Here is an 11,967-nt window from a genome sequence, read left to right as displayed (position 1 = left end):
GTATCTGTTCCAAATATACATCTTACTCTTGCCTTCCGCACAGAAGAACTCTGTACTGGACTGATGGATCTGTACAAATTTTGGTACGCGACTCGCTCCCTTTCAGTTCCTAAGCCGCTACTCAGATTTCGCTCAAATTGTCGACAGTGAAAGTTGCGAGCAAATGAGATTTTGAGCTGTGTTGATCTGACAGTGCTGCAACCACACAAAATAAAATTTGCTGTTAAGCCGAACGTGCTTATTCTCAGAATTCAAGCTCGTTATAGGAGTGATCCTGCTTCTGGGGTGGCAGATTGATGTGAGGTAAGTTTTCCATGTGATGTAGTGATTTCAGTCTGCAACTTCGGGACCTCCGCTTATTTGGTGCTTTGAATTTAATTTAATTGTAACAAAAACTTAAACTGTGTTTGAAATGAGTCTGGACGTTTCATATCAATGTGTCATTACATTTGTTTGTTGTTGTTTTTTTTAGGCCGAAGGTTTTAACTCCTTTATGTACCGAAATGCTGGGATGTGGTGATGAAAGTTTTATGGTTGAAGAAATTGGGTCTCTAATTTAAATTTGTTATGGTTCATTACACTTAATTTGTGGCCCATTTCAAATAAAGTACATGCTGATGTCAGAATAGGGGCAAACAGTATTGCCTTTGAAGCAGATGTTACATTTCGTGTTTTGTAAACATGAAGAGGTGGGAAGACAAGATTAAGGTTTCTTCGTAAATGCAAAGACAGTTTTGATTTATCAAACGGGGATGCGTAAAATTAGACATCACTAATATTGTTACCACAACAGGGATTAAGAAATACAATCACAAATTTTGCTTCAGATTGTAAACGCTGTTGTCTAAAATTTGTTAGCATTGCATGTAATGAAGTCTAATGCCTGTTTCCCTGAACCCAAGTGCATTTTGGCTGTCCGTACCTTCAAGCAAATACAACTAATTGGCTCAGAGAACATTCTAAATTCTGTGCCAGACTTAGTCCAAGAGACTGATTATTGTTTCAAATAGTAATGAAAAGCAGGAACTGGGAAAAGGCAACGAATGATATGTTCTTTTATCTTTGTTCCATATATGCGACAATTGTTTTATATAACAATGGAGTAGGGTTTTGAGTGACTTATGACCGTTTATTTACGTCGTGCCTCATATTTGGGTACAAGCCAGATCCGGGACGACCTAATTTTATAAATAACTTGACGTTCGTGCCGTTTCGAACTGCCCTAAGGCGACAGACGCACGCGAAACGAATTGCGATCTGCATGTTTGTTGTAATTCTGTGTTTCTGAAATCAGCATCTCGTCAGCGTCCTCCTCTTTAGTGCGTGCAGCTGTGACAGAGAGGAACCCCGAATGCCAGGCTCAAGAATATCAAGCCTGGTTTCATGACGTATGGATTATGAGTGTCTCAATTATGGCACCTCTTTTAATATTTTTGTTGTTGGCAGCCGTGGCGGGTCTCCCGGGCACCATAAAAATCGGTGAGTTCAGCGTTGTGTGCTTTGCCTTGCGCATATTGATCTCTCAAAGACACGACTACGTCCCGACTTACGGGAATACAAGCAACAAGCAGTCAGTCAGGAATCTGAAAATGATGCATTTGCTCAGTTTTGCTAAGAACTTGACCGAAATATGTGGACGGTAGGCCCACTCCTTCCATTCTCTTCATGTTTAACGGAACACGCAGCCAGAAATTCGCGAACTTGAATATATTACAACGAATTTATTTTACCTTAATGAAAACGAAAATTTTCAAAGCCTCTGCAAGTTTTACTTGTATCTTTAGATTCTCATATATACGACACACAAAGATTCTGAAGTGAATGGTATAAGAATTCCGTTTGATTCGTTGCTGCTATTCCCACATTCAGGGGGGTTGTTCCACAGCACGGAAACCCTAGAGGAACTTGTGTTCCAGTACGCCACGCAGACGATCAACAATGACAGCATGATCCTGCACAAGAGACTGATGGCCATTCCTGAGCATGTGAAGTCTCATGACAGTCTGTCTGTGTCAGACACAGGTGGGTACTGCGAACGTCGCCATCCGCCTCGCCATGCAGCCCCAGTGTGGCAAGGTCTGACCCTCTGGTCTCTTGCAGTGTGCCGTCTGTTGGGTCAGGGTGTGGCAGGAATTTTTGGGCCACAGGCAGGTTCCACATCAGCCCTCGTGCAGTCGATGTGCGACACGATGGACATTCCCCATGTGGAGACCAGCTGGGATATGAAGCAACGCCGTCAGGACTTCCTGGTGAACCTGCATCCCCATCCATCGACCCTCGCCAGGGTGAGTCAAGTTCTTCGCTTGATCGTGTCTCTGATTCATTATTGATTATCAATCTGTAGTTTGAATGTGTATAATCAGACAGAGTCATCATATGTAAGTTGCCGCACCATGTAGAGAGCACGAACCCCTGTTGTGCGCAGCTGTACATGGAACTGGTGAGTGCGTGGGGCTGGGAGAAGTTCACAGTGCTGTACGAGGACGGGTCCAGCCTGGTACGGCTCGGCAACCTGGTGAAGACGTTGGACAGGCAGGTGACATTGCGGCAGTTGGACGCGCACGGCAACCACAGGCAGGTGCTGCGAGACATGAGGCACTCTGGTGAGCGCAATATCGTTCTGGACTGCTCCATGGGGACACTGCCTGAGGTGCTGAAACAGGCCCAGCAAGTGGGGCTCATGACAAGCGACCAGAGCTACGTCATCACGTCTCTCGTGAGTCACGCACCTCTTGTCCAGTGAATCAGATAGCATGTGAGTGTTGCTGGTGCACATTCTCACTCCAATGGATGTCACTTTTCCTGCTGGATGTTGCATGACACTAACACGAAACTGTACTGAATGTGGGTTTTCAAACACAAGATTTAGACCATGTCTTTGCAAATCTGTCCCCATGTCTGATAACAGAGTTACTAGATACTTCACCTTAAGAGGGGAAAGCAGACTGAAGCCAACCTACTTTGTGTTCCTAGTACACATTAAGACATGAGATATAGTTGAACCATGTTGCATCAACTGTGAATGTTATGTGGCACCATCAGAAGGTTGCGGAGTGAATTTGAATATGCGAGGTGACTGTGGTATAGTTTACTGCACTGCAGGACCTGAGGAAGAGATGAAGATGACCTTATGACCTGGGTATGTTCCATGTTTGTTCCTCAGGATCTCCACACTATCAACTTAGAGCCGTACCAATATGGTGGCACCAACATTACAGGAGTACGAATGGTCGATCCAAACAGCAAGATCGTTCAGTCAGCAGTGAAGAATTGGGGTTACCTCGAGGCAAGGAAGGGCAGGAACATTGGCATCTCCTCTGAAAACATCACGGTGTGTGTAATCCTGAAGCTCTGACTTACCGTTTCCTTCCACATTCTTCCCAATGCATCATTTATCATCATCATCTTCATCCCACTTTACACTATTTTAATATGCAACTGAGAAAGTGGTGCTAAATGACTGAAAAATGAAAAACCAGAAAGAAAATCCATGTGCGTTTTCTAATCTTTCCGCAGATATTATTACAATAATCAAATCAAGGAGGATGACAGAGGCAGGCAGTGCCTAGTCTCCCAAATTGCATCTTCAGTTTGGTTTCTAGATTGTAATTATGTATGATATTCTCATTTGTCTCACGCGTGCTACGATATGAAGATGGACCTAAAAAAATGTGGGCTAGATTGAATTGGTTAAGTTAGGATCCACTGTCAAGCTCTCATGAGCATGCCAATGAAATTTTGGCTTTCACAAAATATGGGGAATTTCTTGACTAGCTGAGCGACTATCAGCTTCTCGAGAAGGACTCTGCTGTGTATAGTTAAAATGTGTTTGGTGTTCAGCTGTGTGCGCGTCAAAGACCAATGGTTTACGTCACACAGGTCAGCATGGCACTGATGCATGACGCAGTTCAGCTTTTTGCTCGTGCTCTGAGCCGTTTGGACTCCCCTGCTGTGGATATCAAGCCACTAGACTGTGAGTCGCAGAATAATTGGGGACATGGTACATCTCTCATCAACTTCATGAAAGATGTATGTATAACAGGTAACTCCAGTCATTTTCTTAGCTGAATGAGGAATTACTCAGCTGTCATGAAATTTGTCTGCCACTGAACTCTGTTGAACTTCGTGTTGTGTAATTGTGACTCTGAGACCAGACTTTCTGTTGTTTCTTCACCTAGCAAACTGAAGCTCATCTTACATCCAACGAAGAAGGTAAAATTCCAATTGGGACAGTGATGTTACACGTAACTAATGTAACAGGCATTGACGTGTGTGCCGAGCCAATTGATGACAGCAATAATTTAGAGAAAACTGAGAGTTTGATTTTTTTTTACCTTTGTGTGATGTGGTATCGATATGAAGTGTTTTAATTAGTTCTAATGACATATCTAATACAATATTTCAGTATTTATCATTATATTTCTAATCCCTTGTGCTATGTTTGTCAAAGAATTAACTCCAAGATGAGGCTTTGTCTTGTTGCCTTACTGTGTTTGCACCACTCACCAACGGATCATGTTCATGTGAACAGGGGCAAAGCACGCTGCATGGACTCACGGGTGTCATCCAGTTTGATAATGAGGGTTTCCGTACCAACATCATGTTGGACATTATGGAGCTGTCATACAGCGGGCTGGAGCGTGTGGGAACGTGGAGCACCAAAGATGGGCTGAACATTATTCGAGCAGTGCCACCCGCCCCACCGCACCACAGTGAGAGCCTCCAGAACAGAACTTTTCGAGTGATAACGGCCTTGGTAAGCTCACTGGTGCTCAAACCGAGGAGGAGTAACTGGTACTGAATACATTAATTTATTACTATTTATTACTCGTATAATGTAAGTTTTTGTGTTGGGGGAGCAAAACCAAAAATGAATACTGACCTGATCACCAGGTATTCTGGCATAAGTTATTCATGGTTTTACCCAGTCACTCCGTCATGTTATAGGTCAGGACCGCCTACTTTGAAATTCATATTAATTGTCATTTATGATCATCTTCCCATCTAATTCCACGAGCCTCTTTCTCTCACGCCCCTCATCTGCATCTTTTTAGCATTGTGAGGTGCTCTTATGGACAGAAATGAAATGAAAACCATTTGTTCTCACACGTTCCTTTTTAAGAGACTGCCTTTGCTTGTTATTCCCAGTGTGAGTACATATTTCACTGTATGTAGTGGTAGCAGGACTCACCAAGCTCCCTTCTGCCGATCACTCACTTCCATCTAGCACTGCACTCTAGGATTCATGAAGGTGTGCATCCATTCCTCCCGTTACAACTTCAGATGGCAACTTCAGTGTTTCTTTATATATTTCATGTTTCTTTGCAGTCTGATCCGTATGGAATGCGTCGCCAGTCCTCTGTCCCCCTGAAGGACAACGATCGCTTCGAGGGCTTTGGAATCGAGCTGATTCACGAACTGTCACTCATGCTTGGGTTCAACTACATATTTGACCTGCAGCTGGACAATGCGTATGGTTCACTCAACAAGAAGACAGGGCAGTGGACTGGCATGATAAAGAAGTTGAGGGATGAGGTGACGCGCGCACTCCGTTTTCCACCTACATTTTATCTTGGTTTGGGGAACACGTGAAAGTAGTTCAACCTTATTTTTTCAGGAGGCAGATCTGGCCATAACTGATCTCACCATCACATCTGAACGTGAGGAAGCTGTTGACTTTACTACTCCATTTATGACTCTGGGTGAGTGTCCTGCTCTATTTTCTGGCGTGCTCATTTGAATGGCTGTCACACTGTCCGTCATGTTGCAGGCATTGCCATCCTCTATAAGAGCCCTCAGAAGGAGTCACCCAGCCTGTTCTCATTCATGGCCCCATTCACCACGGGTGTGTGGTTCTGCATGTTCTCGGTGTACATGGGCGTGTCGATCCTGCTGTGGATCATGGGAAGGTGTGTACTGTGGTGCCAACTTAAGCTAGACTGTCATCATTAACATTTTTAAAAACATAATTAATATTGCATTCTTATGCATGCATGAGGGGGAGCACGTAGATGTATCGGATAACCCAGTAGCACGCTAGGGAAACTGTTGACTGAGAACGGAACAGAGATGAATTAATGCTGTCAATTTTCAGTGATTAGCTGTGGTGATTGTTGTAGGATCTGTCCTTATGAGTGGAACAACCCATACCCCTGCATAGAGGAACCAGAAGAACTGGAGAACCAGTTCACACTACAGAACAGCCTATGGTTCACCATTGGCAGTTTGATGCAGCAAGGATCTGAGATTGCACCCATGTGAGTTTTCTTGCATATTGCTTTTAGTTCAAGGCATGTGCTTTTAAGTAGGTTTCAATGACAGCACGTGTTCCTTATTCTGTACCTGACGTATGCTTGTAAATACACATGCCTGTTGAAATTTGAATTTAAGCATTTATAAAATGAGCATAGATTTAAGATTTGTACTTACATCTGTTGCCCCTTCAGTCGCTTAGTTGTTTCTTATGCACATTACCAAGTTTTGTGCAGTTTGGATGACTTCCCTCATGAAATTACAAGTACACATACTAGCAGTGGGATTTCTGCTATTCTACGCCATTAATTGATCTGAATATTGACATGGGAATTGCTAGTTCTTTTCCTTACATTACTTTTAAGAAAACTATAAACAATTCGCAAAATGGAGAAAGAAAAAATAAAAAATTATGTCTCCAGATGAAACACCCAAAGTGATTTGACCTTCAGCCAAGGGTTTGTGCATTCAGAAAATTCTCCTCAGTTAATAATCATTCATTTTACTTTATTTTTTGTCCAATTGAAACACATCGTACTTCAGCCTCCAACAATAATACAATAAACAGCTGTTTGGCTGCACAGTCCTGACTAAAAGTTTTATGTATTTCACTTTTTATCAGAGACTAGAAGAAAAGGCTTATGGACGATGAATTATTTGGATTAAGTTTGTCACGAATGTTATTTTGAGTTTTGCCCAATCCAGAGCTGTGTCCACACGCATGGTGGCCAGCATCTGGTGGTTCTTCACGCTCATAATGGTCTCATCCTACACGGCCAACCTGGCTGCCTTCCTCACTGTCGAGACCTCGACAACCCCGTTCAAGAATGTGTGGGAGCTTGCAAACCAGAATGTGATAAAGTATGGGGCAAAGAAGGGTGGCTCCACGGTCAACTTCTTTAGGGTATGTGTGTTCTAGATGTGGATGTTGGTGGAATTGCAAGCCTGGAAGAGAAAGATTTATTTAGCAAGGAGTCAGTGTGTGTTTACATGCTTTTGTATGCTTTATTTTCAATGAAGTGATTGAGAACTTAAAACAATTATTAATTCTTTCACATATTTGAAGGTTGTGTGGTCAGTTGATTATAAATGGTGAATGCTGATGGATTTAAGGTAATTCTGTGGTCTTTGTTCTGAGGGACTGAGGAAAAGCTTGAAAGCCCCATACAGAGTTAACTGGCCACAGGCCAAGATTCAAGCTGGAGTAGCTAGATGGTGCACAGTGATTTTCCAATTGAAAAGTAAATACAAAGTGGTTGCTTCTTTTTTAAACCTAACCTCACTTTGGTTTCTACCCTCTTCAAACCACAGTCTCAGGTGCCTTAATATTAACCACAGCTGCTTCTTTCAACATCATTTCTGATTGCTGAAGATGACTGTCTTGTGGACTGTAGCACCATAGTTTGAACTCTCTGCCATGAAAAGCTGAAATTTACTTAATTCTTTCTAATTCATTGTCATCATTAAATGCTGCTATAACTTTCCAATGATTAATGCTGTCATCTGATGATCCCATAAATCAGTGCTCAGTGCCGTTGACCTGAATGCAGCCTTGACCGACAGTGTTTGCGAGGTACTAAAATTTTTCAGAAACATTTCCTGTGTGACTGATTTTAGTTGTTTTGGCAGGACTCAAGTGATTCAAGGTACCAGCATATGTATGCGTACATGATGAGAAACCAAGATGAAGTCCTGACAAGTACCAATGATGAGGGTTTGCAGAAAGTCAAGACACAAAACTATGCCTACTTTATGGAGTCCACTTCTATCCAGTATATCACAGAGCGAGACTGCGAGGTGGCCCAAGTTGGGGACTTGCTAGACTCCAAGGGCTATGGCATAGCCATAAAGAAGAGTGCGTATCAGTACAACATTGTCTCCCGGTGACAGTGTCTTAATTTAATTACAATATAGGATGTAGAGGGTTCACTCCTAGCTTTCCTAAAACAGTCTTTCCTGCTTCATGTAACTCAAGATTGTAAAGTTTATTTCTTTGGAATGCAGTTCTACAATTGTGAAGCTAGCTGCACTGCAGATGTCACACCGCACAGTGCCAGAAATTACGTTTTCTTCAATGTCTCTACCTGTTTGCCATATTAACAAATTTTCAAATGATTTGTTGTAGATTAGAGTGAGGTAATGATTGTTGTGTAGTGGGTCTTTGGTGAAGGTCATTTAGACGTAAGAGTAATTTTGTCTGCTGGTGTGTATCAAATTGAAATTCACCTCACATCTTTCAGATGCTGTTGAAATTTGTCGTGTACTTTCACACCTGAGCTTCATCCCATGACGTGGTCATTTAATGCACTTCTTTATAAAGCATATGAATATGACTATTTTTTTAGAGCTGTACCTAAGTGTCTAATTTTTCTTTTCTTCGTATTTGACATTTTCCAATATTTTTAGGATCTTAACAGAATCTTCGTCATTTGAGCAAGAAGCTGAGTATGTATATTTTTCACACTTTTCAGCATTCGAATAAATAGGTAAGTAATGACGCTTACAAATGTCAGCGACATGTAAGTGCTTCTCTTTGTTACAGACTCGATATACCGAAACCAGCTGAGCACAGCAGTGCTCAAACTGCAGGAGTCGGGTAAGCTCGCCAAAATGAAGAACAGGTGGTGGAAGGAAGAACGTGGCGGTGGAAAGTGTGTGGTGAGTCTTGCTAATGCCTTGGATGCCGTTGATAAGTTGAACTGTAAATGCGTTCAGTACCATGTAGTTACCAGGTTAATTTATTTGTTTGTTTTCTTGTCAGTGAATCAGTCTGTTGGTTAGTTATTATATAAGATACCATATTAAGTGAGTCCCTTTTCACGACAGCATGGAGCGTCATCCTCAGGTTATGGAAGCAGAAGAAGCTGTGAATATATTGAAAAGCGGCCATAGGCGGTTTGCAATGGGTCGCTCCCCCCCCCCCCCCCCCCAGCTTGGTGTTAGGTGGTGGAGCTAACAACTCCCTACCACGAAAAAAACCCAGCATTTTACAAAATGTCAGTTGTTTTACATGTGCAAGAATGTGTTTTTTGTTCTGTGCTGTTTGACTGTCAGACATAATTGTATTGCATGTAAGAAAAATTAATCAAGTTTGCATTTGTGATGCCTTGAATAGATAGATACTCTTCTTTCTGTGTACCTGTGGAGAGTATCCCCCTGTGACGTTTATATTGATATGTTGGTAGCCATGCAAATGACTTTGTTGTGTTCCTGCAGGACACAGGTGGCAGCGGGAACCCCAGTCCTCTGAACATACAGAATGTCGGTGGCGTGTTTGTGGTGCTTGTAGCGGGTCTGGTCCTCTCTTGTTTCATGGCATTGTTCGAGTTACTGCGTAATGTGTATGAGACAGCACGTGAAAAGAAGGCAAGTGTGTGGAAACATTCTGTGAAATCAGTGATAATATAATGACTTACAATCTCGATAATTCTTTTAATTCTATTTCATTAATGGTACAAACTTTGCACAATGGAACCAGCACAACTTCAATTCAGATTAAAATCTAAAAGTGTTATGTGTTAAGAGATATTCGGAGAATATTAATGAGAGCAAGACATTTTTCTTCAGTGATGGCGAATCATGGTAACTTGACATGATTTTCGGTCTGTGTCCTTAAAGGCACTGGGTCTGATGCATCTGCAGTGGCAGTTATCGCTCTCTGTCTTAATAACGTCTCTGGTCATCATATACCCAGTGCAGTGCAATAAAGGCACTGAAGCTACGTCCATTACTGTGATCTTTTCCATTTTGCCCGATACAGTTAGAACAGGACCCACCCATCTTTTCAGAGTTCTCCATGAATCTTATGAGATGCTCTTAGAACGCATTGTTTGAACATGTTCCTTTTTATGTTGTTGTGTGGTGTTGCAGGAAACATTAAATTTCATTTTACTGTTTATTTATAGCTCAGAGAAAATATACTTTACTGTTTGTGCCAAGAAACACATTCAAGTTGACGAAGTTTATGAGGAACTTTGTTTTTTATGCAAGTCATTTGTGACTGGAAAGTGAAACCATTGCAATTATAAGTGGGCTAGATATTTATCCCAGATGGAACGGACGTGATACAAAATATATTTTTAAGGAAACCTGTTGGAAGATGGTTTTTTCAGAGGTTAAGAAGGAGAGGGGGAAGACTGAGAAACAGTTTTTGAAATGGGAGGTGGATGGATCTAGCTCTTGCATCAGGGATGTTGACTGTTTGGTTTCTGCTACCAGACAGTTGATTTTGATCTTCCATCATCATGTAGGTCTAGGAAGTCATCTTACTGATATGAGAATGGCTGATGTTCGGCGCTTTAAGACACGATACAAAGCTGTGATGTGTCTGCTCACAGGTCTGACTGGACATCAAATGTGGAACTCCCAGAGATCACTGAGCACCGCTTCATGCTGACTACTGTTTTTGATAAACATTTCCATCTTGTTGGTAATTTCACAGTTATAAATAATATGACACATCAAAATTTGTTATTTTTATTTGTCCCATGATTCTAAACGTGTTTGTGTTTGAATTGCAAGTCAGTAAGCGGTGCATTCAGGAGATATACAATTTGAATCGTGCCTACAGACTGGCCATTCTGACTGAGGATTCTCATAGTTTATCCTAGTTTCTTCTGGCTAATTCTGCAAAGTGCAGCACAGCTGTTTCCTTCCCAACTCGTCATCGGACAGCACGTAACGTACACGATTGTTGAAGCACTGTTAAACAAACCACTTTTTACTGCGCAGGTTCTGTTCCTGCAGGAACTGATGGCAGAGTTCAGGTTCATCGCTCGCTGCCACGGCTCCACAAAGCCAATCCGCAAATATGATAACCAGGACAAGGAGGACAGCCCACCAGCCGAAGAGGGGGCTGATCCCCAGAACTTCGTTCCATTGAGCATCTATGGGCCCACACCATATCGGTTCAGCACAAACATTAAACAGCCCCTGACATAGTTCGTCACAACAAATTGTTTGTTTATGACACTCCAGGCCAGTAGTATGTTGGCAGCTGGGAGGAGGGAAGGCTGCAACGTATGTAAATAAAAGCATTTTTCTGTATAGATTTACTAAGTAATTAGTCTTTTATTTTTGGTGCCATTGCCTTCAAAGACAATAAGTTGTTGTCCCAGGATTTTTGTGGAGGGGCACAAAATTATACAAAGAAGATGATGGCCAGTTTTGAATTCCATTTTGGGTACCAGGTCCTCTTAAAGTCTACCAGTAGTGTACCTGCCCAGTACAGATGCAAATTAAAGCATAAGGACATTTTGAATTTGATGAGTAATACTTTACTCTTTATACATTGGTTAACTCTTTGATATTCAGGAACACTAGTACCCAGATGTGATCTGAGAGACTGCTATATAGCTTTGTTAATTAAATATGTATTAATAAAGATAATAACATAAAAATAAGTCCTCATATCTTCCATAGTCTGTACATTGGTAGAATCCAGGACAAAAGTAGATGTACCAGTAGAAGTGTTTATTCTTTAGATGTAATTATGTTATAACATATGATATATTATATGATAAAAATTATTATGATTTTAATTTGTATATATTAACTAAATTTTACACTGAAGCAGTGTTCTTGTACTTGTTACACATTGAGGGATTGTTTGTTAAACACACAAGAAAGAAATGAATGTAAGAAAATTACATGTCCTTATTATAATGAGTTTCTGACAGTTCCAACACATCAATATTCTTAATTCCATTCTCATTT

At 41.5% G+C, this 11,967-nt stretch overlaps 1 protein-coding gene across 2 annotated transcripts; it reads left to right on the top strand.

Moving 5' to 3' along the window:
- Nucleotides 1-325: 325 nt before the first annotated feature.
- LOC147873921 (glutamate receptor ionotropic, kainate 2-like) lies at nt 326-11,938 on the top strand. Of its 2 annotated transcripts, none has more exons than XM_087348202.1 (16): nt 326-1,479; nt 1,870-2,022; nt 2,101-2,285; nt 2,426-2,716; nt 3,164-3,331; nt 3,880-4,029; nt 4,532-4,756; nt 5,329-5,535; nt 5,618-5,702; nt 5,771-5,909; nt 6,120-6,257; nt 6,958-7,156; nt 7,882-8,107; nt 8,795-8,910; nt 9,469-9,618; nt 10,984-11,938. In XM_087348202.1, the coding sequence occupies exons 1-16, from the start codon at nt 1,398-1,400 to the stop codon at nt 11,191-11,193; spliced, it is 2,724 nt and encodes a 907-aa protein (XP_087204328.1). In that variant the 5' UTR covers nt 326-1,397; the 3' UTR covers nt 11,194-11,938. The 2 variants fall into 2 exon arrangements, with proteins under 2 accessions (XP_087204328.1, XP_087204329.1); XM_087348203.1 differs by having other exon boundaries at nt 329-1,479; nt 1,917-2,022.
- Nucleotides 11,939-11,967: the final 29 nt, after the last annotated feature.

Source organism: Zootermopsis nevadensis, unplaced genomic scaffold, assembly GCF_977971745.1.
Source record: "Zootermopsis nevadensis isolate Lab colony 2312 unplaced genomic scaffold, Znev_1.0 Znev_ptg000012l, whole genome shotgun sequence".
NCBI classification, from domain to species: domain Eukaryota; kingdom Metazoa; phylum Arthropoda; class Insecta; order Blattodea; family Termopsidae; genus Zootermopsis; species Zootermopsis nevadensis.
This window is presented reverse-complemented; position numbering and strand designations above follow the sequence as displayed.

Bases quoted from the DNA above. Each gene is read 5' to 3' on its own strand.
- LOC147873921 (XM_087348202.1), top strand. From the start codon at position 1,398: ATGAGTGTCTCAATTATGGCACCTCTTTTAATATTTTTGTTGTTGGCA. The intron at 2,717-3,163 runs GTGAGTCACGCA...TTTGTTCCTCAG, and splicing joins GCTACGTCATCACGTCTCTC to GATCTCCACACTATCAACTT. The intron at 8,108-8,794 runs GTGCGTATCAGT...TCTTTGTTACAG, and splicing joins TGGCATAGCCATAAAGAAGA to ACTCGATATACCGAAACCAG.